The sequence below is a fragment of the Ruditapes philippinarum genome, unplaced genomic scaffold (assembly GCF_026571515.1).
Source record: "Ruditapes philippinarum isolate M1 unplaced genomic scaffold, ASM2657151v2 ctg2424_1_1_1_1, whole genome shotgun sequence".
NCBI classification, from domain to species: domain Eukaryota; kingdom Metazoa; phylum Mollusca; class Bivalvia; order Venerida; family Veneridae; genus Ruditapes; species Ruditapes philippinarum.
The window spans coordinates 287,494-312,232 of NW_026861130.1; the positions used below are offsets into that span (position 1 = coordinate 287,494).

Below are 24,739 nucleotides of genomic sequence, written 5' to 3' on the forward strand. Positions count from 1 at the left end.
TAACTTTATTGTTATTTCTACCAATATCTGACAAATTTCTGGACTTGCCCACTTTTTTTCTTCTTTTTTTTATCATCAAAAAATGAAATATACCTGCTCAATCAACCATTTTTGTTCTTTTCAGATACTAGTATGCTTAATTATTTACCTGCTATAAAAGTTTAACTTTAACTATCAATATTTTTTTTCAAACAAGATGATAAACCTTATTTTTTATTTGTGCCAAAAATATGATAAAGTTTGATAATGTAAAGTTTATAGATGGTTTTTGATACATTGTCATTTATACATGTGTACATCTAATTGCTTAACTAGTTCTCCCCATAATCCTTGTTCTGTTATTTACATTAAAAGCATATACTGTTGCTCGCTGACTTAATGTTAGAAAATGCTGTAATAAGAGGTCCAAACTTTGTTTTTATGTGACCATTTCCTATTACAGACATTTTTATCTTTTGTCACAAACCTCAGAATCAAAACTTATTACAATGTTCTTAGAATTAAAACAATGACATTGTCAAATTTAAAACAAACTTGTATTGCCTCATTAATCATCATTTGATCTTGACACTGCTGGGTTTTTTTTCTAGTATACACATTGTACAAAGAATTTCGAATTTTGATCTTGCTCCATTGGTTGTGAATGTTTTTTACATGACTTTGTATACATGAAGTTTTCTTTACATCTAGGAGCCTTTGAACTCAAATGTTTGAAGAAAAGTTAGGCTACTCTAGTCACCCCATTGTTAGTGCCTGAATTTACTTTACACTTAGTTAAGGTTTTTATTTGATACATGACTCCTCATTACTCTTGTAAGTGTTCACTTGAAAATTTAAAACATTAATTAGGGATATGTTCAATGATTGTTGGTCACTGTCCAAGACCCATAACTCAAGCATGAAACTTCATACTTCACTTACCTTTAGTAGGATTGTCTAGAAACTTAAGGTCTGTCTTTGGATTCACAGTTTTATGTCACTGACCAATAATGGCTGGCCCCTGTTCAGAAACCATAACCCAAGCTTGAATTTTTTGCTGAATTATTTCCCTTTGTTAATATAGAAATCCTGTATATTCTATGATTGATTATGAAGCTTTCAGGATAATCAAGCCTGCTGGCCAACTGAAAGTTCTTTTTATATTGCTGTCTTCCTTCAGGTATAGGCATATATCATTACTGATGCTAGTATTGAGAAAATTAATGAATGTACATGATATAACATGTGTATGTGGATAAATGTTTTGTTCAAATAGCCCATCCTGCCATTTTATAGTTCAGTATTTTTGTTATGTATTATTTTGAAGTGTATTTGTTCTTAATCTCCTGTATTACTGGTTTGATTAAACTAGACTTTTAATAGTGCTACCATTGTGTTTGTTCACTTTTTTATGGTTGACTGTATTATTAAAACACATAATATGAGCCGCGTCATGACAAAAACAACATAGTGTGTTTGGGACCAGCATGTATCCAGACCAGCCTACATCTGCGCAGTCTGATCAGGATCCATGCTGTTCGCTTACCAACTCTATTTCGAGTAGAGAAACTGATAGCAACAGCATGGATCCTGATCAGATTGCGCGGATCCATGCTGGTCGCAATCGCACTATGTTGGTTTTGTCATGGCGCGGCTCATATATTGGAGAAAGCTTATTAGCTTCTTTAAAGACATAAATACCCAAATGAATTTCAGATGTCCCATTAATTAAACATTAATTATGCGCATTAATTAAACATTAATTATGCGTGTTTGTCATTAAACTATTTTGAGTCGATTTTATGGAACTAAACGGCAATGGTGTCATAGTAGGGGATAAGGTGATTATGGTCGATATGTCGGTTATATGATTTGTGACGGTCTAACGTACCATAATATGGCAAAAAAATGTTGACAGAATTTTCTTGAGCCATTTATATGATTATGACATGTATATGGCTCGAACCTATAATCCCTGTGTAGAGGGATATATATTCATAGCCGTCAAAACTTGTCTGACAATGATTTTACATGTAAGCGATATATTATGGCCATTCATGGCTGTCTTGTTAACTGAACTGTGAGTAGGCCCAGAATTGTTACTGCTCTCTTGGTAAATGCACGATAACAATACAAATGTACTAGTAACGTAAAACTAGCTCTCGAGAATAAGGAACGGGAGAAACACAATCATATTAAAATAACATTTTTCTTAAAGGGACTCTACTGAGATTTTTAGCTCACCTGAGCTTGCTCAGGGTGAGCTTTTAGGATCGGTGAATGTCCGTCGTCCGTTGTCCGTCCGGCCGTCCACAATTGCTTGTGAACACTCTAGCGGTCGCATTTTTGCCTCAATCATCATCAAACTTGGTCAGGATGCTTATCTAGTTGAAAGCTCGGATGAGTTCGAACATGGTCATCTCGATGAAAAACTAGGTCACAAGAGCTAAAAATAGAAAAACCTTGTGAACACTCTAGAGGTCACATTTTTGACCCAATCATCATCAAACTTGGTCAGGATGTTTGTCTAGGTGATAGCTCGGATGAGTTCGAACATGGGTCATCTCGGATGAAAAAGTAGGTCACAGGAGCTATAAATAGAAAAAACCTTGTGAACACTCTAGTGGTCACATTTTTGAACCAATCATCATCAAAACTTGGTCAGAATGCTTGTCTAGTCAATTGCTTGGATGAGTTCGAACATGGGTCATCTCTGATGAAAAACTAGGTCACAGGAGCTAAAAATAGAAAAACCTTGTGAACACTCTAGTGGTCACATTTTTGACCCAATCATCATCAAACTTTGTCAGGATGCTTGTTTAGATAATAGCTCAGATGAGTTCGAATATGGGTCATCTCGGATGAAAAACTAGGTCACCGGAGCTATAAATAGAAAAACCTTGTTAACACTTTAGCGGTCACATTTTTGCATCAATCATCATCAAACTTGATCAAGATGCTTGCCTAGGTGATAGCTCGGATGAGTTTCGAACATGGGTCATCTCGGATGAAAAACTAGGTCACAGGAGCTAAAAATAGAAAAACCTTGTTAACACTCTAGTGGTCACAATTTTGACTCAATTGTCATCAAACTTGGTCAGGAAACTTGAATAGGTCATTGCTTGGAATAAATCGAACATGGGACATCTCGGATGAAAAACTAGGTCACATGAGCTAAAAATAGAAAAATCTTGTTAACACTCTAGTGGCTACTGTTGTGATCCAAATATTCTGTTAATTGGTCTGAAAGTTTTTTTTGATGATTTCTAAGTCAAGATCAAACATGGGTCATCTTGGATGAAAAACTAGGTCACATCCGCCCAAATATGGAAAAACCTTGTTAACATTCTAGTGGTCACATTTTCGACTCGATTATCATCAAACTGTTGGTCAGGATGCTTGTCTAGGTAATTGCTTGGATTAGTTCGAAATCGCATGTGAAACTAGGTCACCGGAGCTAAAAATAGAAAAATCTTGTTAACACTCTAGTTGCTACTGTTTTGATCCAAGTATCCTGGAAATTGGTCTGAAAGTTTGTTTTGATGATTTCTAGGTCAAGTTTGAATATGTGTCACCTGGGTAAAAAACTAGGTCGCACTGCTCAAATATGGATAATCCTTGTTAACACTGTAGTGGTCACATTTTTGACTCACCTGTCATGAGACTTGGTCAGAATGCTTGTCTAGGTAATTGTTTGGATGAGTTTGATAATTCAGGTGAGCGATCTAGGGCCATCATGGCCCTCTTGTTTTGACATAACACGACCGATATTTGTGTACCATTTGCTGGAAGTCTGGACCAATAACTTATGTGCAAAGTTTCAGATCAATTCCTCGCACTGTTTTCCTTAATTTATCATTTGTACGAGTATTGTACAAAATGATCCCCCCAAAAAAAGAAAGAAAGAAAAGTTATGCAATGCTTATCACCCAAATAGGGCTAAGAATCTAGAAAAATATTGATATTCGATATATGCTTTATCATCCTTTGAAGAGTTTTCAATTTAAGCGCAACTCTGGATCTACGTAAGAATTTCAAATTTTATGTTTTTAGGCTTTCTGACTGAATTCATCAGTGGAGAACCTTAATTTAAAATATCATGCTAAGTATCGACTGTTGTAAAGTCGATTATAAAAATCGCCTCGTAATTATACTCCATTTAAGAACTTTCTTACACTTGTTCCAAAATTGACCACTTCATGCTGCCCGACTGCCCTTTGGATCATCACGTTCCTCTGCATTATGGTTATTCTTACGTACGTGAACAGTAATTTAGACAATCATGAGTGAAACATGACAATAATTTATATATATGAGCTTTCTTATATACTAGTGCAATGTATGCACATATATTTATCGTGTTGAGTTAATAAACATAAACCGCTAGAAAAACTCAAAGAGTTTATAATCGGTCTTGAACGTAAGCACGAAAACCAAAGAAGATTGTATCTTTCTAGACAAAAAAATGTTCTATACTTCGTTGCATCTATTCATTTGGACTGAGTTTTAATTATTGCTCTTAATTAGTATGTTTACCTAGACAATAAATTAAGAACTTCACAATTATGTGCTAGAATTCAATACAATGTAACGTGTAATTATGTGAAGTGCAGTTAGACGATCACTATACATGTTGTCGTGTTAAGAATACACGAAACACATTTATATATATTCGCAATCGTTATAACATAAATTAAACGAATGCATATTTGACAAAACTTTAATATATTGAAATTCATTTTAGCTGATGTGTTAGGAAATATTCCAAAACATCAGATTATCAAATCGTCATAGTATATAACACATATACAAGTGCTAGAATGAAAAACGATCAAATATATTTTATAATATTTCGATTTCCTTAAATTCCAATGTTAATATTTTAAGCTGTTTGCCTAAATATATTACCTATTTATGATGGAAAATGATTTTCCTATAATTCATGTACGTTACACCAAGGAAAAGTGTCTTTGTCCTACGCCAGATTTTTATTTCGCTTAAAAATTCTTCCGCAACAATGGAAGAAGGTAATGTCAGTCCAAATCAGAGTTACATGGCACTTTTAAAGATATATTGTAATGTGGTGTCAGTCATCTTTTGCATCCTACGTGAATGTTGAAATGATTGTCATGTTTAATATGAAATCCTCGACAGTCGCTTAAACACAGCACTTAAACCATTAACACAAATCTTAAAGCAAATCATCTCTTGAGATATATGTATCGCTAAACAAAGTACCTATCAATAATTGAAATTGTAATTATTTTGCTGAAGGTATACCATAGTCTGTGCATTTGGTGTACTACAAAATATGTATTTATGGATGTCTGTCAACAAGAATTCACTGAAGAATGGTTTGCTTTTTAAAAAGTTACCACGGTAAATGATTTATTCACAAACTGTGGTTTACAGTTCTGTTTCACATACTAGTACACTTTCTGGTGTATTGTTCTTTGATAATCCTTCGGAATGGCCTTTATTCATGAATCTTTTAACAACCCTCAATTTTACCATTGCAGAATTCACGATACTTTTAAACCGTTTGGGTTTCCTTGCGTCAGAAATTAAATTTGTTGGATTGCCATGCATTGGTGACGATAACATGCGCACGTATTCCTTTTTGACGTTTTCAGTAGTTGTATTTTGAATGGTATCCGGGCGAATGGTAAACGATGCATCAGGTATAGCGATTTTGCGTTCATTTACCTCTGCGACTGGACTTTGGTGATGCATACAGGTGTTTATTAGCGGGTCATGTATATCACATGTGCTTTTCTCTACTGTTATTTCTGGAAAAAAGTGTGTATCTTCTTGTTCTCGGCTAGAAACGGAAGACCTATGGCAAATCTCTGGCTCACTCGCGAGGTCCACATCGCTGCTTATCACAGACTCTGAACTTTCTCGTGGGTAGTATGACGTATTGCTATCATTTGAAAATGTCCTGTTTTTGCTTTGTGTTATGACCAAATTATAGCTTGAGCATGTACAGAAACTTTGAAAGCAATTATTATTTTTAAACAGTTTCCGTAGACTACTGGTAATGTGCGAGTAATGTCCTGTTCCATCTAGTAATTCAAGCAAAAACTCAGCTACATTTTGTTGGAAGCATGACTCGAGTACAGCTTCCCATAATTCATCTTGTTGGCCGACGCTTTTGTTACTTGAATTTATACTTCCATAAATATGCTCATTTATGATATTCTTGCTGAATAACACGTCTATGATAATCTCCACATCAACGCTGTTCTTTAACTGACAAATTGGGCACCGTCTGGAAATTATATGCTTCGGTCTCAACCTGAGACCTTTCTCATAATGGTGCCATATTTGTTTGGAAAGGTCGGGGTAAGCAGGTTTAAGAGCATCAAGAAATTTGATCATTGTTTCGTAACTTCTTTTAGTTATGATGAGCACGACAGACCGCACTTGCTTTTTTCTGTCGTCACTTTTGTATATCAGCCTACGGTCATCCTCTGTAATACATCCATTCTCAATAGCGCTATCTTCAATCTCGTGCACTGTAACATCGGCTGTTAGATTAGGAATGCAAGATTTTATGGCGTCTGCTAAAGTATCTGGAAACCGCAAAAAGTGAATATACATACCGCCTTAATTTTTGCGTGTAAGTCATTATAAATTTACTAAGATATAAAAAAAAATGAAATCATCAAACACCTTCAAGAAATAGCATCCATGCAACTGACATCAAATTACATGTATTTGTATAGACTCAATATGGAAGAAACGATAAATACTTAATACATATACATCGATAAATTTGTAATTTTAGATAGAAAAGCCTAAAGTTTAATAATATTTTATTGCTCCTTGAATACATACAATTTATGAATATTATTTTCACATAACAACATTTTTTAACAAAGGGCAAAATGTTTGAACAACAAGTTGTAGCAACATTAGTAACGTTCTGTCCTTCCTTTATAAACATAAAGACACTAACATCATTCTTTCAGAAGTACTAGAAACCCTACAAACGGATAAATATTTGCTTCTGTATATGTTTACCTCTTTCTCGTCTTTTCCGAATTTTCTTGCGAGGTTTGTGAAGATGGCAGCTGTTCATGCGCTTCCTGCCTGTATAAATATTATGGTCACTCATTATGTAGAAGCACTAAAAGTCTCTATTTTCAATGGAGCACTTACATCTGGATATAATTCTTCTATACTAGTTTAATGGCATTGGACACTTTCTGTTATCTATCTGATTCCCTGGAGATATTCAAAACATTTTAATACAATTTAAAACTTCAATTTTCAAGTGACGCACAGATTTAAGGGATTTTTAAAACAAAGATCTAAGAAAAAAAATCAAAATTATCATAAAAAATTCTCCTTTTTTATAAAAGTTTAAGTAATTTTAGATTATGAATTTATCCCATTTCATTTTACGATTACAAAATATCCATATCAAACTACCGGTATATGAAATATTAAAAAATTGATGGTGCTAGCGCCTCGCTCAATATAGGTTTGAGAGCTGTGGATTCGGCCAGTAGAATTACAGAACAAATGTCAACATTTACTTGTATCATACATTTTTTGTACTTCTTTGAGGTATAAAAAATGATAGAAAAGTAAATTGTTAAAAATGCTGTAAACTTTCGTCCTTTCAGCCTTCTTCAGCGGCATTTATTATACATACAAATTATATATAGATGACATATACATGTAAATTTTAATATATTATACCTACATTGTACAATTGTAACTTAATGTTTATTTTCACATATAAATGTACAGTGGATGTGTATCAAATTTTATTGAGTATTGGCCTTGTACATTAAAATACGCTGCCATTAATTATAAATATATAATTAAAAGGCTATTATATAAATTAATATTGCAGTTTACGGTTATTAATAAAATTCGACTTACATGTTTCATATCTAATCCGACAGACTGTAGATACCAATAACTTGTCATAATAAACACACTTATCTAGACTATATTATGTTCATATTAATATGCTGACCAGGTTTTACATACATGTTGTATTACTCATATTTAAATGTCGGGCAGTTATCTGATAGGAGCCGTAAAATCGTGCAATGCTTTGATTAGTATAATTTTCAATTCTGTTAGAGATATTTTTACCATAAAGGCTCTTCTCTAATGTAGTTTTTGCGTTGATACTAAAATGATTTTAACAAATAGTTTTTCAAAGATAGTGCTCACGTTGTGAACACCTTCGTAACCAATGGATTCGGGGCGTACTACAACAGCAGTCCAATTATTTAGGCATGAAGCTATCTGGATTGTTACAAAATAAATCTAATCAAGCGTAAAGAGAACACTAACTTGTTTTGCCCCTCTTGGAAACGTGGTTAATCTGTCTGTATATACGTACTGTTAACTTTATCAAATGGATTTCACAAGAAGAGACAATGCCCATGGCACAATCCTTGTTTATCTTGAAGTCATTAGATCAAGGTCATGGTAACATTATGTATAAAATCCTTTAATGCATGTGCATCTGTTGGCGATAAGCGGAATAACTGTACTAGTATGGGGAGAGCCATAAAGGCAACTGAAAAAATGGGCAAAATTATTGTGCCATTACAAAGCCTGCAATGTTTTTCCTGGTCATCTTGGTTGAAGCATATTAATTTGGTATGTTTTAAAGGGTCTCTATGGAGGTCTGATAAAATGGGACAAAAAAAGTAAATTATCACAACCTGTATTTTTTGTTACCTACCGGTTATAATTTATTATTTTATTTTACAATATATGTAAACTTGTTTATCTAAAACCTGCAATTGGCAAGTGGTGTAATTTGTTTCAAATAAGGTAAAATATATATATATATCTTTAAATAAAATATTGGTTTTTCTTCCCGTATATCATTTTCATGTCCACCAGGATCTAAATTCTGATTGGCTCTCTTTTAGTATCGTTTTGAACATATACCGTGCTATTTTGATACATAATGGTGCAATACAGTTTTCCGATACACTGGCTTACATATCAAATTGTAAATACATGTACTGGGGTCACGATTATAAATGGTTATCTATAAGTAGGCTGTTTAATTTTAACAAATTTCAAGGATATGTTATACTTCATATCAACTACATGTATCATATGATTAGTTAGTCATCTGAGCTTATGCAGAAGGAATCTTTTAACACAGGGATCATAGGTTCGAGCCCTAATCAGGCCATGACATTGTTTCTTCATATGACACTAGTACTGGTTGGTTCCAGGAAGTGGACATAAAAAATAATTAATATATGTTGCAAGAACTTGTTTCGCAATCGAGCTTAAATAAAAATATTTAAACCATATACAACATTATAATACACCTTGCTCAATTATGACTAAAATCATTTTTGCTTTAGAGTAATTTAGAATTTCCCCAATTAGAAATAATTTAAGATTCATTCAGTGCATGTATTCACGCTATTTGTAATGTGAGATTATCTCAGAACACTGAATAATTCATTAAACTTTGGTACCAAACATTCAAGTTGAGGTAGACAAACACCAAATACCAAGGGCAACAAGCAATTATCATAGTATTGCAAGCAATCCATAAGTCCCCTACCGGTTAGAACCCCATCAACATTCTGAAGGGCCATTGGCCATTCACTAATGTTTCAATTTTTCTCTATTTTAATTAAATTTGTTGGAAAAGTTCTTTAAAAGTGATCACAGGAAACAGTTTTTATGAACAGACTGACAGACGGACTAAAGTACACTCTAAAGTTAATATTTGAAACATCCCTGTTACCAAAATATAACATTTTTAAAAGCAAAATTCTTAAAGAGAGGATAACTCTTGAAATAAAGATGCAATTTCATAAAAAATTTCAGCTCTTTTTGACTAATCACAAATATTGTTATATTTGCCATGTTTTAAGCCTATTTGTTGCCAAGGCAACCAATATTTTTTCAAAATAGGAAGAAAAGAAAAAGACGTGCATAATCTCCAGACTGCAATCTACCCATATTACAAGTTTCATAAAAATATTTCTATTACTTTTTGCGTTCAAACTGGATCCAGTTTATGTGTAAAATTTGGCCATATTTTCAGTCTATTTGTTGCCATAGCAACCAGAATTTTCAACATAGGAAGAAAAGAAAAAGACGTGCATAATCTCCAGACTGCCATCTACCTATTTTTCAAGTTTCATAAAAATATTTCCAGTACTTTTTGTGTTATCACTGGATCCAGTTTATGTGTAAAATTTGCCATATTTTCAGCCTATTTGTTGCCATAGCAACCAGAATTTTCAACATAGGAAGAAAAGAAAAAGACGTGCATAATCTCCATACTCTATCCATATATCAAGTTTCATAAAAATATTTTCAGTACTTTTCAAGTTATCGCGGGATCCAGTTTTGTGGACAGACAGACTGATGGACTGACAGACAGATGGGCGGTAAACCTAAAGTCCCTTCCGGTAAACCGTTAGGGGACTAATAACTACGATATTTCCTGGAAATCGAAATGTCAGAATTCACATTACAGATAAATGAACTTGTACAAAATGTTATCAAATGTTATTGAGAATTTCACAGATATTACAATACAGTTTAAACAAGAGCGATCAGTAATCACATGTGTCGCCTCATAATGGCCAATTTCATGTTGGGACAAATTTTGTGACAGACGGACAGACAGTGCACAACTAGACTTGGTACTGATCAATCATGTAAAGTTTGGATAAAATTGCACCAGTAGCTTATGAGGAGTAGTCCGGACAAGCTTTTGCGTATCTGGCAACACACAGAAAAAAACACCTTTTTATCAAAGGGCCATAACTCAGCCAAAAATCATTCAACCGGAAAACCCTTGCAATATGCGCAAGGACTTGAGCTACAGATCAATCCTGTAAAGTTTCATTGAAATTGCATAAGTGGTATAAGAGAACTAGTCCGGACAAACTTTAAAATTAAAAATTATTAAAGGGCCATAACTCTGAAAAAAATCATTGAACCGGAAAATGCTGACAATATGCACAACTAGACTTGGTACTAATCATTCCTGTAAAGTTTGGATGCAATTGCACCAGTAGTTTATGAGGAGTAGTCCGGACAAGCTATTGTGTATCTGGCAACACACAGAAAAAAACACCTTTTTATCAAAGGGCCATAACTCGGCCAAAAATCATTCAACCGGAAAACCCTTGCAATATGCGCAAGGACTTGAGCTACAGATCAATCCTGTAAAGTTTCATTGAAATTGCATTAGTGGTATAAGAGAAGTAGTCCGGACAAACTTTAAAATTAAAAATTATTAAAGGGCCATAACTCTGACAAAAATCATTGAACCGGAAAATGCTGACAATATGCACAACTAGACTTGATACTGATCATTCCTGTAAAGTTTGGATGAAATTGCACCAGTAGTTTATGAGGGGTAGTCCGGACAAGTTTTGTGACGGACGGACGGACAGACAGACGACGGAGAAGTGATCCCTATATGTCGCCACTACTCCGTAGAGGCGACACAAAAAAGACACATGTCTAGAGTATTTAAACTGTATTCCTTTGATTTCTGACATTAAAATAATTGCTAACCTTATAATGGACTATGAACATGAAATACACAAACTTTGTGTTTCAAATAATATTTAATTGTATTAGAATTTATATCAATAGAATTAAAGACAATCACAATTCAAAACTTACAGTGTGAATATTCAAAATACACATACATGTAAATGTACATACGAAATTAATCGCAAAGTATTTCAGTGTTTGTACATCAATATAAAAAAGATTTAAATATCCTAAATGGTTGTAAATAGACGCAGATCCTCATTTTGTTTTTCTCAGTAATAATACTACAGATTCTAATTCAGACACAATCAATTTTTCCTTTCTAGGCATATCTTGGTAGATAACATACCAATAAAGAATAGCAAACATTTTCAACAATTACTATTCAATCTTCAATAGCGTAAATATATGATGAAAATCATTTCTTTTAAAACTCAGTGATCAAAAACTATCAAGCAAATGAGCCGATGTCATTTTAAAAAGTTTACTTCTACTTTTAGCTCTTTCAATCATCAAACGGAAACCATTTGAGCATTTTTGTACTGGACTATGATCATAAGTGTACACACAGGTGCTTGAAACAAACTTTTTAAAGTTTTATATGGGCTATATACTATAATATACATATATAGACGGTTATGCAAAATATTTGATTATGTGACTAGCGCCTGTGAGTGTACATGTAGTTTTATCAAAATCTACCAAGTGGGTGAGGAGATGCCATTTAAAGGTTTTCCCTTTTTTTTTTAGCTTTGAAAGCTGACTGGAATCTTTTAAGCAATTTTATAAACAATTACCCAAGGATCATTCCTACAGTTTCATTACTATTGGTCAAGCAGTAAATAAAATGTTGCTAAAATATAAATGACAGTCATAGTGATCACAATGGCTCGCCTCCAGCATTTTGTGCTCTTGTTGGCTAAAAAGTAGCATTACGTGTAACAACAGAAAAGAAATATTTACCACTTATATCCAAAGTATGCTTAACTGAATGACAAAAGATATTAGCAATGTACTTTTTTACATTTAAGTATAGCCTTCACCTTTCTAGTTGGTGATCTAGTCTTTGCACATGATTGGAATCCCTTAAAGCATATACTAGGACTTAGAATCAAGGAACTAATTGAAGACGAGTGTTTGATATTATACTAGTTAGCTGGCCTCTTAGGCTTATCACCAGCACTAGTTTATTTCATTTGGGAGAACTAAAAGCAAATGTAACTTGTTCTTGCTGTATACTGTCTAAAAACAAAAGTGACGATTGTCATACTGAGAAGTTATTGTGTCTGAACCGTAGATGCCAGTTTTCTGAACCTATTACTGATGCTGGAACTTGAACAGCCTTGCAAAGGTTCTATTTACTATTTAGATATAAGCGACTAAACTATCTTGGAGACTTGTAACTGGCATAGAATTTTTAATTGCTCGAAAGATTTTGTAAAAGCCATCAATTATTTTTTATAAGCTCTTTTGACATACTTTTGCATCAGTATGGAACCATTATGTAATTTTTGTGGAGGACCATTCCTGTGAAGCTTGGTCAAAATCAACCTTGTGGTTTTGGATGAGACGTTGTTTAAAGAAATTGTGGACAACAACTCAACAGACACTTTGCCATCACAAGAACTCACCTTTCAGGTAAGCCCAGAACTATAACAGTATGCCACACGCAATAGCATAAAACAAAAAATTTACTACTGTTACTGTAATGTATTTTGTAGAAATCCTTTCAAGATATACAATCATGTTAACATTTTCTTATATATTCTACATAAAATACATCAAGACTGTAATAAGTACAATTAAATAAAGATTAGCCAATCACCTTAAAACAAGTTCTATTAAAAACTGTTTTACTGAAAAAGCCTGACATAACATTTCAAATCATCATACATAAAATCTTAGTTTCTCAATAACATTTTATATTCTGTTTCAGAGTAATTGAAACCTAATCCAAATAAAAAAACATTTTTTTCTCTTTTCCACCCTATTTAACAGAAGTAAGTCATAATGTTTATCTCCTCTTTTTTCCCTTTCCTTTCTTCCTTTGCTCTGACCTCTTTTGTGCTCTACTGTCTTTCTTTAACCTTCCGTCAACTACTTTAAAAGGTCCTTTTACACCTTGTGGTCTACTGACCTTTTTCCCTGCAAGTCCTCTCTTTGATACAACATATGTTACCTCCTTTTTCTTAGAAGTCAACAAACCAGCCTTTTTATAAACTTGTTTTATTTGTTGCCATTTTTCTCTATCTGTGACTTCTTCAGTGTCATTAATTGCATCTGCCTTCTTTCTTGCCTTCTGCAATCTTTTCATCTGTTTCCTCTTTTTACGAGCCTTTGCTTCTGCAATTTTTTTTATAGGATTGGCATCAACTGCTTTCATTTTCATTTTGTACTCCTGTACTTCACCTTTGGTGACTGGCAACGGTATACGATGGTGTTTCCTTTCTTCCCTCTCAAACCAGTCTGGGAGATTTGTATCATTAAACATATACCTATGGTAACCACTCTCAATAATTTCCCTTCTTCGTTTCCTTGAAGATACCAAAGCAGACCCTATAGCTAGACCGTTTGTATCTAACTTATAAGCTGACTTTTCCTCAGCTGGGACTTCTTCAAAACCAGAACTTTTATTTGACTTCTTAGCTTTCCCTTTTTTTTCTTTATTAGCCTTTTCTTGCTGTTTATAGAACTCTTTAGTATCATAATCACTGTCTGAATCTGAATCATTTCCCTCAGATTCACTACTTGTCTCCGAATCACTATCATCAGAATTCATCTCGACAGCACTATCTTTATCATCACTTATTACTTTCTGTTTAACAACTTTTGTCTGATTAATATCCTTCACCTTTTCTTCAGGAATAATCATATCTTCCTCCATACCTGTTATAACTCCTCCTTTCTCTTTATATGCCTTTGCCATTTCCTCAATTTCAACATCTTCATCATCGTCATCTTCCAATCCGGCAAATGCATCTTTGCTAAACCACGTATCTGTCTTTGCTTTTTTGCCAGGCTTACCAACCAACAACGGATTAAGGTCATCTAGATCAGCCTCATCCAGTGAAATATCTGCATCTTCTTCATTGGAATCATCATCATCATCACTGCCCTGATCATCCTCATTACCATCATCTCCATCAGAACCTTCACCTGGTAGTTGATATTCTTTTATACCATCTCTTTCCCATGTAATTTTTGTTTTTTTCTTCGGCACTTCATCTTCTTCCTCTTCATCATAATCAATGTCACTCAGTTCTACTTCCTCAACTTTTTGTAACTGACTCTTGGACTTAATTCTATTCAAATCAAACAGTTCCCTATCCTCAGACATATCAAGCTTGTCTCCAGGAAGAACAAGTTTCATGTCCATTTTTCTCTGTAATCTCCCTCTTTCTCTTCTTGTTTTCTTAATTTTTCTCTTTAACGCTTTCTTTTCCTCACCTTCAAGATCATTCAACTGTTCTTCAAGTGCTGCCAAATCATCTTCACTATCCTGCTCAGGCACCTTTTCCTCAGCGTCTTTTTCATCTGGCATATCAGCTATTCTTTTCTCTTCCATTTCTTTCTTCAATTTTTTACGCCAATTTATAACCAATCTGATTTCACGTTTTCCTAATACTTTGATATCTTTCAAGCATTCTTTTATTTCAGCTGTTGTAGAAGGATGGTTTTCAATTCCTTCGTCATCAAATTTGACTTCAGAGGCGTCGGCTAATAATTCCAAATAATTGTCACTTGTTATAAATTCACTGACTTTGAGTGTATGAAATAAAGTGTAGTCCCCTTCAGGATACCCATCTCTGTGTCGCGTTTGTTTCTCCGGGTGAATCAAATTTATTGATTGGGTAGGCTCATCTTCTATGTCTTTAAACACTGATTTAGCGTCCAAAAATTTTGGATCAATTCTGTTCGGTGCCAGATAATTCTGACAGACAACAAATATTTCTGCTGACTCATTTCTAGAAGCTTGAGGTTTGGTGGCATGAACATTCTTAAAGAGCTGCTGGAAAACCCAGAGTAAAGAGTTGTAGTCTTTGGATCTAAAGACCTTGGTGATAAACCATCCACCTTTCTTCAGGAACTCTGTTGCAAGCTTCAATGCTTGAAGAGTAAGATGTGCCTACAAAAACATTATGAATTGTCATAATTTATATAATATATATATTAATATCACAGAATTATCATTTGTAAATTCAATAAACATTATTTTCACAATATTTCTAAATATTAACTGTTGACATAGGTTTCCAAAACTTGTTTGAGATTATGATCAAACTTTAATAAAATGGAACATCATATTTTCATTTCAAATATGATTCTTTTATAATAATAATAACAACAAAAACTTGTAACCTGCCTAAGGAAAGTTTTACATGAAGCACTAAAATTGTGTTATTTCAAAAGATTGAGATATCCTTCTGGACTTTTAGTGCAAAATCTTAATCAATGCTAGAAATAAATTCATTAAAGAAAAAGAATAAAATAACTCCTGTGTCTGTGTATGTGTCATTAGAATTACATTTGTATAGTTATCATCATTTCAAAACCACAAAAGTCACAAATATAAAATCAATACAAGGTATGGTTTGTTACAAGGTACATTTCCTGTCCAGTCTGTAACTTTTTCATCGATCAAGGTATGCGGGCCTTTGAGGTAGGGGTCGGGTGTTGTGCATGACACCTCATCTTATTATTGTGAACATTTGTGCCACGTAATTTCAAAATCTCTTGATCTATGAAAAAGTTATGGACTTGACACAAAATATACCCTATCACAGACCATGTTAAGCTTTGACCTTCAAGTGTGACCTTGAAGTGGGTGTTGCAGATCAAGGTGCATACATATGTGAAGTTTTAAGTCTGTGAATGGAATGACTTCTGTTTATGGCCATGATTAATATTCTATATTAAGAGGTCACAGTTACCTTGACCTTAAAGACTGACCTCTTAGTGGCTCAACATATCAATATTAAAACATCTGTGAATGGAACGACGTCAGTATATTAGCCATGGTTAATATTTGGATAGTCCCCTCATCTAGACCTCTAAATGGACCTGGCAGGCTAACCTTAAGAACAGGCATACAGGTTTTGAGCTGTTATAGCTCTCATGAAAACATGTTTATTTTATGACCAAGTTTATTACGGGCTATTTAGGGTCATGGTGACCATGACCTTTGATCCAGTGACCGTCCTCTATATGAGTCTGGTTGTAAAAGCTCAAAGCCTATATCCTTAAACCTTTTATTTTGACATTCACTTTCTTCTATATTTCTAATCTAGCTAAAACTTGTACTAAGTGAAAGAATGTGTTATTTCACCTGTTGAAAAGCATCATGGACCCAATTTTTTCCAACATTTGGAGCACCATCATTAAGAACACAATCAGCTTTCCATGTCTGAAGTTCCTTCCTCAAATCCTGTCGGCATTTTTCCGTTGTGATATCATCTACCAATGTCTTACAGTTCCTGATTGGCTTAATTCCAACCAAGTCAACACCAATGATAAGACTTGAGACAGGGCAATTTTCACTACACACCTAGAAATAAATAAGCAAGGCTGCTATCATTATCAAAGTACTTGTGTAAGGATATATCAAAATGAAATATCAAGTGAGAGTAATCCTCATCATTAGTTTACGATTTATTTAGATTAAAATCTTTGATTACATAATTATCTTCTGCCCATGCTAAACCCCAAGGCTGTTAATACAAAGAAAACTTAAACAGATTGACATCTTATATAATTATGAAATTTGAATGTTTCAAAAAGCAGGAAAAAACAAATACATGTATACATGAATATTGAAAATCTAACAAGTCATAAGTTTCAAGTAATAAATGAAATCGATATATTTATTTATCATTACATGAACATTTATTTGCAATTCAAAAGAAAAGAAATTAATTATCTATTTTTTTTTTGGTTGGGTTTAGTCAAACCAAGTAGAGGTCATATGGTGACTTTTCCAGCTTTACTGGTAATGGAAGACTTCAAATGCCCCTCTGTGCTTTATTTCAGGCACCAAATAAAATTCACCAAATTCCGTAAGCTAGCTTGATACCTTCTTCTCATGACAGAATCCAAAGGCCCTATCTGGATTCCAACCCAGAATGACAGAATCCAAAGGCCCTGTCGGGATTCCAACCCAGAGTGTACCTTCTTCTCATGACAGAATCCAAAGGCCCTGTTGGGATCCCAACCCAGAGTGGATTAGGGTCAAGTGGCATTGAGTCAACAAACTTAACCACTTGGTCACAAACGCCCCAATTTATTTTGTTGAAATTTAAGAATTACAAAAGTAAAATCAAAGATTCAAAATAACAAGAGGGCCATGATGGCCCTGAGGTCGCTCACCTGTATATAGGCCCCACCAACCCCCCCCCGCCAAACGTTGCAGGGCCAATTTAACCCAAGGGCTTTTATTTGCACAAACTTGGTAGACACCCATAAGAAGATGTTTCATGCTAAACATCTAAGCTCTAGCTCATTGGGCTTTTTAAAAGAAGATTTTTTTTAAGTTTTTACTATATACACATATAGTTAAAAACAATGACACCCCTGGAGCCGGGCCAGATTTGACCCCAGGGCTTTTATTTGAACAAACTTTGTAGACACTTACTAGAAGATGTTTCATGCTTAATATCTAAACTCTAGCTATTTGGGTTTTTCCAAAGATTTTAAGTTTTTGCTATACACATATAAAGAAAATCAATGACCCCCCGGGGCAGGGCCAATTTTGACCCCTGGTCTTTTACTTGAACAAACTTGGTAGACACCTATTAGAACATGTTTCATGCTAAATATCTTAGCCATAGCTCTTTGAGTTCTTTAAAAGAAGATTTTTTAAGTTTTTACAATATGCATATAGGGAAAATCAATGACCCCCCAGGGCGGGGCCAATTTTCACCCCAGGGCTTTTATTTGGACAAACTTGGTAGACACTTATTAGAACATGTTTCATGCTAAATATCTTAGCTCTAACTCTTTTGGTTCTTTAAAAGAAGATTTTTTAAGTTTTTACTATATGCATATAGGAAAATCAATGACCCCCCGGGGCGGGGCCAATTTTGACCCCAGGGCTTTTATTTGAACAAACTTGGTAGACACCCATTAGAACATGTTTCATGCTAAATATCTTAGCTCTAGCTCTTTGGGTTCTTTAAAAGAAGATTTTTTAATTTTTTACTATATGCATATAGGGAAAATCAATGACCCCCGGGGCGGGGCCAATTTTGACCCCAGGGCTTTTATTTGAACAAACTTGGTAGACACTCACTAGAAGATGTTTCATGCCAAATATCTAAGCTCTAGCTCTTATGGTTTTTTAAAAGAAGATATTTAAAGTTTTTTCTTTCGGTTGCCATGGCAACCAGAGTTCTGCATGGAATTAAATTCTTTGAACAATTTTTAAAGGTGACCACCAAAGGAACATTCCTGTGAAGTTTGGATGAAATTGGCTTAGTGGTTTATGAGGAGATGTCATTTAACAGGTGAGCTAAAAATGTAGGGCTTATATTATGTAGTATAATCACCCTTTATCTGATAGAAAAAAAACTTGAAGAAAATATGTAAATCAACGTGTCTATCAATTCGCTGCTTAGGCAACAATTAATAAATTTTTTTTACGGAAAGTGTCACAATGTTTCAACAGTTACAATTTGCAGTCCACAACAATCTGACAGTTGATAAAAAATATAAACCTGAAGCCATCCTCCTGGTGCAGCACAAAGATCTACCACAACTCTCGAGTTCTGCAGAAATTCAAACTTTCTGTTCAGCTGAATAAGTTTGAAAGCTGAACGAGCTCTAAAGCCGCTCTCCTTGGCTAACTGGTAGAACTTGTCACGGCGCTGTTTACCTACTTTCTTCTTGTTTCCCATGTTGTATCAGTTCTGAAGTGAAAATAATTGCTGTAAGCTGTAATTGTGTAAACAATATTTAATGTCCTGGGCCCTATTTTGGCAATTTTTGGGCAAATGCTACATACCAAATATACATAGCAATGTTCTGGCCATTGTGGATTTTCACTAAAAGGTAAGATGTGCTAACCATACATTAGTTTACACAGCGAATTGTGAATGGGTCCGGTACAATAAAAATTGTGAAAAAAAGCGTTGTTTCTTAATAAATTGTGAATTTTTTACTTAAGATTGTGAATATCTTATTAAGCAGTAAGAACAAATAATTTGTGACTGAATTAACCATACTTAATGTCTAAAGCTTTACTGTTACAAGACATTTTGAATGATGTGTACTGAAATTGCCAGACGCTTGTTTCGGTATTGATTCGTCCCTAGAAGTTTCGTATTTAAACAATAGGAAAATTTTAAGGGCGAATGCAACAGAATCATGGTCGGCTAAACAACAACACTGACAGGCAAAATTTTAGCATCATTATGCTAAGAGAGGAAATAATACATTATTAAAGGCTTAATTAAGGCCATCCTTAAAAAAATGTTTGTTTGCAGTAACGCGACCGACTCACAAAATTTGCCCCTACTCAAAATTTTTTTTTCATGGTCTGGATAAAAAAATTTTTTTGGAATCAAAAAATTATGCCTTGTGCTTTGTTTTTGTTCTTTTAAACAGGGTTAGAATTTAGCAAGATTTTCTACTTGCAGATTTTTGCAAGTGATCAAATGTTTAACTGGCAATATGAGGAAGTCAACTAGCATTTCCATGATAATGTATTTTATTATTATTATTACATGTATTATTATTATTATTATACTTTATAGACAATCATGAATGACAATGTATTTTGATCATCTGATATGACAAATGATAATAAGCTCGATGTCTATTGAATATCAGAAACATCTTTATCACTAATATACACAGACCTCTTTTTGTAACGAAACCATAGGAACTATCTAGGAACACCCATCTTGGATGCTCTAATCAAAAGTGTTTAGCTGCTATAAAAATTCCATCAAAATATAGTCACAGAAAAAAAATAGAGCAATCGAAAATTGATTTATATAAAATATAAGTTTTTTAAGGTAAACATCATCAGTTACAGCAGGGGGCAGTTGCCAAGCATCATCATCAGCTCAGAAGATAAAAAATTATGTAAACGTACAAATTGAACAATCACTTGCAAATAAATGCCAGCTAGAGTAATTTTTACTGGCATTATTATATTTTAACTGGCATTTTGCCAGTATGCCAGCTTAAATTCGAACCCTGTTAAAGGTTAATAGAAGAAATAAAATGTAGGTCTTATTAAATTAGAATTCAGTTATCAATTTATTAATTGTTACCAGATTATCAAAGCATATATTGTCCAGCATTTTGAAATTCCATGTTTTTTTGGGAGTACAGTTCATTAAAAAAAAAAAATCGACCTACCTACCCACCTTGAAAATTCTGGGTCGGGTTACTGCAAACAAACATTTTTTTAAGGATGGCCTAATTGAAATTGTGAAATTTCATTACAATTGTGAACGGGTCCGTCGGACCCAGTCTGAAAATTGAGAAGGTCTTTTTGTGATTGTGAATGGGTCCCTTATTGGGTACCACTTATATAGTGAAAAAAATGAAATACAGTCAAACTCAGAGGGCCTATGCAAATTTGTTCGTGAGATAGGTAGTTTGAGCCAACCAAGGTTGAGCTATTAACACCTTGGACATAGGCCTAAAGGGTTTTCAGCTTACATCAGTTGGATGATTAACCTTTTCCCTCATATAGATGTGTTTTGACGGCTTTTTGTCCCACCCCCCTTTTTTCTAAGGCCTCAAACAGTGAAAAAAATGCCCTATTTAGGACCCAAACACTGTTTTTGACCACTTTTTCGGTGCCGTCCCCCATCCAAATGTTACAAGAGGGTTGCCAGAAGGGGGATGTGCCGCCATACAGTGCATAAAATCTGATTTGCTAATTCAAATGCAAGTGTTTAACTGAGTCCGAAGATTCTGACGGAATAAAATATAATTGGCTATGCACCATCAGCGTGTTCAAATATATTTTTCAGTTCTAAAATTTGTAATCAATTGGTAAAACACCTTACTTAACCAATATGGCCGATAGGGACAAATAGACTGGTATTTATGTTTTATTTTAAACTGCTAAGTACATTGTTTGAGAGTTTTGGTTTATGATTGAGCATGAACAGGTCTAGGATTTCATGATATTTACGGACAGTCTGTAAATTTTAGGACAATCCATAATTTTACAAATTTTTATATCTGTAAATTTACAGACAGTAAGTAAGAAAATAGTATAAGTTGCATGAAATTTCAAAACCGCAGGTTAAAATTAATAAGGTTACGTACTATATGATTAAATGTAACAGTATAGTAAGATTCTGAACAATTTGATGACTTTCAATTGTCACTTTTAACAAAAATTTCAAAATCATCATACAATGATGAAACTCACCCAATTACCTTTTTAAATATAAATAATCAATAAAACAACTTGTCAGAAGCTGCGGGTTTTAGTGTAAAACTAAAACAGCAAATTTCACATGGAATGTCTGTAGTCCAATAGATAAGACGTTACAGGCTTGTTATAGTTTTATGTTGGTCAAGCCCGACGTCTAATAGTTATTGCTCATAAACGCGTAGCATTTTGAAAAATTAAAAAAATGTCTGTTGACTTGCCTTTCAAGCTTTATTTAATCTTTAAGCTAATCTTCTGTTCTTTCAATTGCATGGTCTATCATTAACAAAAACTTTCAAACAATGTACTTATCAATTAAAAATAAAATATTAATATCAGTCTATTTCGCTCATCGGCCATACTGGTTAAGTAAAGCGTTTTACAGATTGATTCCAATTTTTTTGATCGGAAAAATATATTCAAACACACTGACGGTGCATGGGCAATTATTTCGTTGAAAAAATATTCCGTTAGAAACTTCTGGACTCATTTAAACGCTTGCATTTAAATTAGCCAATCAGATTTCGTGCACTGTATGGCGGCCATTTGTATATCAGCTGTACAAGGAATTTAATTAAATGAGAGGATTTAATCATGACTTTTCGGATGTGACAGTTCAATTATTTTGTTAAAAGGTATTTTTTTTTTAGTTTTGTTCATAAATAGGTCAAAATTAATGTTAATACACGCTGTTTTAATTGTTTAAATTCATTAGATCTAAATCGATGTCTAATGTCAATTTTTTTGATACACGATTTTGCAAAGATCTGTTAAGACCTAACATAACATGGAAAATAAAAAATGTAAAATATCAGATTAATGAATGATAAATATGAAATAGGTTACGTATAGGTCTTATAATTAGGACTAGGAATGTCTGTAAATTGATGGATTGAAAAATCTTTAAATTTCTAGCATATCCATAAATTTATTGACAGTCCATAAATATCATGAAATATTAGACCTGATGAAATTGAAAGAAAATAAGGCATAAGCTTTTGAAGAAAGCTTTAAAGGCAAGACAATAGACACTTTTTTTTAATTTTTTATGATGCTATGCGTTCAAGAGCAATAATTAATAGACGTCAGGCTTGACCGACATAAACTATAACAAGCCTGTAACGTCTTATATATTGGACTAATTGTGTACTGTCCGAATACGGGCCTACTTATTTCAATAACCATAAGTCAACTAAAGTAAACACTAACAGAATAACTTCACATTGATGGATTTTGATTAAACTTTGATTTTACTTACATTATAAGTATATTTTCGCGGTATATATAAAGTGACTACCTGAAAAGTTCCGCTTTTATAATTCTGATTTATGCACGTGTGTATTCCACCGGAAGCAGTTTTCTAAATAAAGGGAGGTAAATATGCAAATGTTGCCATTCTATCACAACCGTCCATACGGTCAGGCTATTGTATTAATTTTCCACCTCATGCTAAAGATGCCATTTTTCTAGATGAATGATCTGCTTGACACATTAAAATAATCTTGTTACATAGGGTTGATCAGCCAATTTTGTAGAAAAATATTCCCAGATGACTACCACCATTGTTGATCACAGGACTGACATACTTTAAAAAAAATATGCAAATAATGATAACTTATCCTATATATAGACTTATAAAACAGTTCATTTTAAGCAAACAAATTGCAGTGTTAGTTTTTATAATAATTTTCATACTTGTAACCATTAAAATTTCATCCTTCACCTGATGTCCTACGGTTTTCTCTGCACTTTTTGCAGCCAAACGCTGGCCATGTTACAAAATAGTAATCTGACCATACATATAACGGCAGTGACTTGAATATTATTAAATGATATTATACAAATTAGAAATTTATATGAATTATATTTATATTGTATCATACACATTTTTCATGATCAATTATCAGTCAATGATCATTATATTAGTCTCTGTTCAAATATATTACTAATGAAATTCAACTTGACATGGAAAAAAAAGGTCGTTATGTCACTTAAGTATTAGACACACAAAAAAAGATAAATCATATTTAGCTGTTCCAGGGTCTTTCAAATAGAAGACCCTGGCTGTTCCAAGCTTTAAATATCTGCGACTGCATTGAATCTCTAGTTATTTTTATTAATCTATTTATATTTATTCGTTAACTATAATTTAAATTAGAAAACTACTCTTTAAAAATGAATTTAGAAATAAAAATATTTTTATCTTTTATTTATTTTGCTATGGCAATTAATTCACCATTATTTTTAAGTATCTAAACCTGTTAGTCATGATGATATATTTTTAAATGTAATGGAAATATTTTTACTCCTGATAAGTTTTGTCACGGATTTATATTACTATAAATCAGTGGTTTTGTCAATTAAAGTAACTCACCGGTATTATACTTCCTATGTTGCCATCTGTCACAAGCATCACAAGTGACTGCCTCCTACAGTTTCCGCACAACACTTCCACAGTCTATACAATTATCAGTCATTTTCAAGAACCAACAAATAAGTTTAGGGCTGATTTAACTAGTATTGAGGCCGATTTGTCTAGTTTCGGGCCGATTTGAATAGTTTTGGGGCCGATTTGACTTTTTAATATTGTTGTGTGGCCGATTAGACTAATTTTGAGGCTGATTTGACTAATTTTGTTGAGGCCGATTTGACTTGGGTCCGATCTGACTTGGGGCCCATTTGACTAGTTGCTTATTGAATTACTACCAAAACATGTTATTTTTTATCATTAACCACACCCCTATCAATACGGAAGCAGTTTTCTAGATAAAAGAAACTAAATAGGAAATGAACACAAGGAATATGAGCCTGCAAAGATGTTATATTTCCAATTCTTAAAGA

General features: G+C 33.6%; 2 protein-coding genes across 3 annotated transcripts; both read right to left on the bottom strand.

Annotated features, from left to right (window-relative positions):
• Positions 1-4,585: 4,585 nt before the first annotated feature.
• LOC132714647 (uncharacterized) lies at positions 4,586-7,992 on the bottom strand. The gene is made up of 3 exons (XM_060697550.1): positions 7,876-7,992; positions 7,006-7,209; positions 4,586-6,554 (listed from the first exon to the last, which is right to left on the bottom strand). Exons 2-3 carry the CDS (start codon positions 7,097-7,099, stop codon positions 5,386-5,388), a joined length of 1,263 nt encoding a protein of 420 aa, XP_060553533.1. The 5' UTR covers positions 7,100-7,209; positions 7,876-7,992; the 3' UTR covers positions 4,586-5,385.
• Positions 7,993-13,430: 5,438 nt separating this feature from the next.
• On the bottom strand, positions 13,431-23,302 carry LOC132714643 (pre-rRNA 2'-O-ribose RNA methyltransferase FTSJ3-like). 2 transcript variants are annotated; one of them, XM_060697544.1, is made up of 4 exons: positions 23,196-23,302; positions 19,215-19,406; positions 16,832-17,050; positions 13,431-15,631 (listed from the first exon to the last, which is right to left on the bottom strand). In XM_060697544.1, the coding sequence occupies exons 2-4, from the start codon at positions 19,392-19,394 to the stop codon at positions 13,520-13,522; spliced, it is 2,511 nt and encodes an 836-aa protein (XP_060553527.1). In that variant the 5' UTR covers positions 19,395-19,406; positions 23,196-23,302; the 3' UTR covers positions 13,431-13,519. The 2 variants fall into 2 exon arrangements, with proteins under 2 accessions (XP_060553527.1, XP_060553528.1); XM_060697545.1 differs by having other exon boundaries at positions 23,157-23,252.
• Positions 23,303-24,739: the final 1,437 nt, after the last annotated feature.

Bases quoted from the DNA above. Each gene is read 5' to 3' on its own strand.
- LOC132714647 (XM_060697550.1), bottom strand. From the start codon at position 7,099: ATGAGTGACCATAATATTTATACAGGCAGGAAGCGCATGAACAGCTGC. The intron at 6,555-7,005 runs GTAAACATATAC...TGCGGTTTCCAG, and splicing joins TCGGAAAAGACGAGAAAGAG to ATACTTTAGCAGACGCCATA.
- LOC132714643 (XM_060697544.1), bottom strand. From the start codon at position 19,394: ATGGGAAACAAGAAGAAAGTAGGTAAACAGCGCCGTGACAAGTTCTAC. The intron at 17,051-19,214 runs GTTTATATTTTT...ATTTATTTCTAG, and splicing joins CACCAGGAGGATGGCTTCAG to GTGTGTAGTGAAAATTGCCC. The intron at 15,632-16,831 runs GTGAAATAACAC...ATGTTTTTGTAG, and splicing joins TCCATGATGCTTTTCAACAG to GCACATCTTACTCTTCAAGC.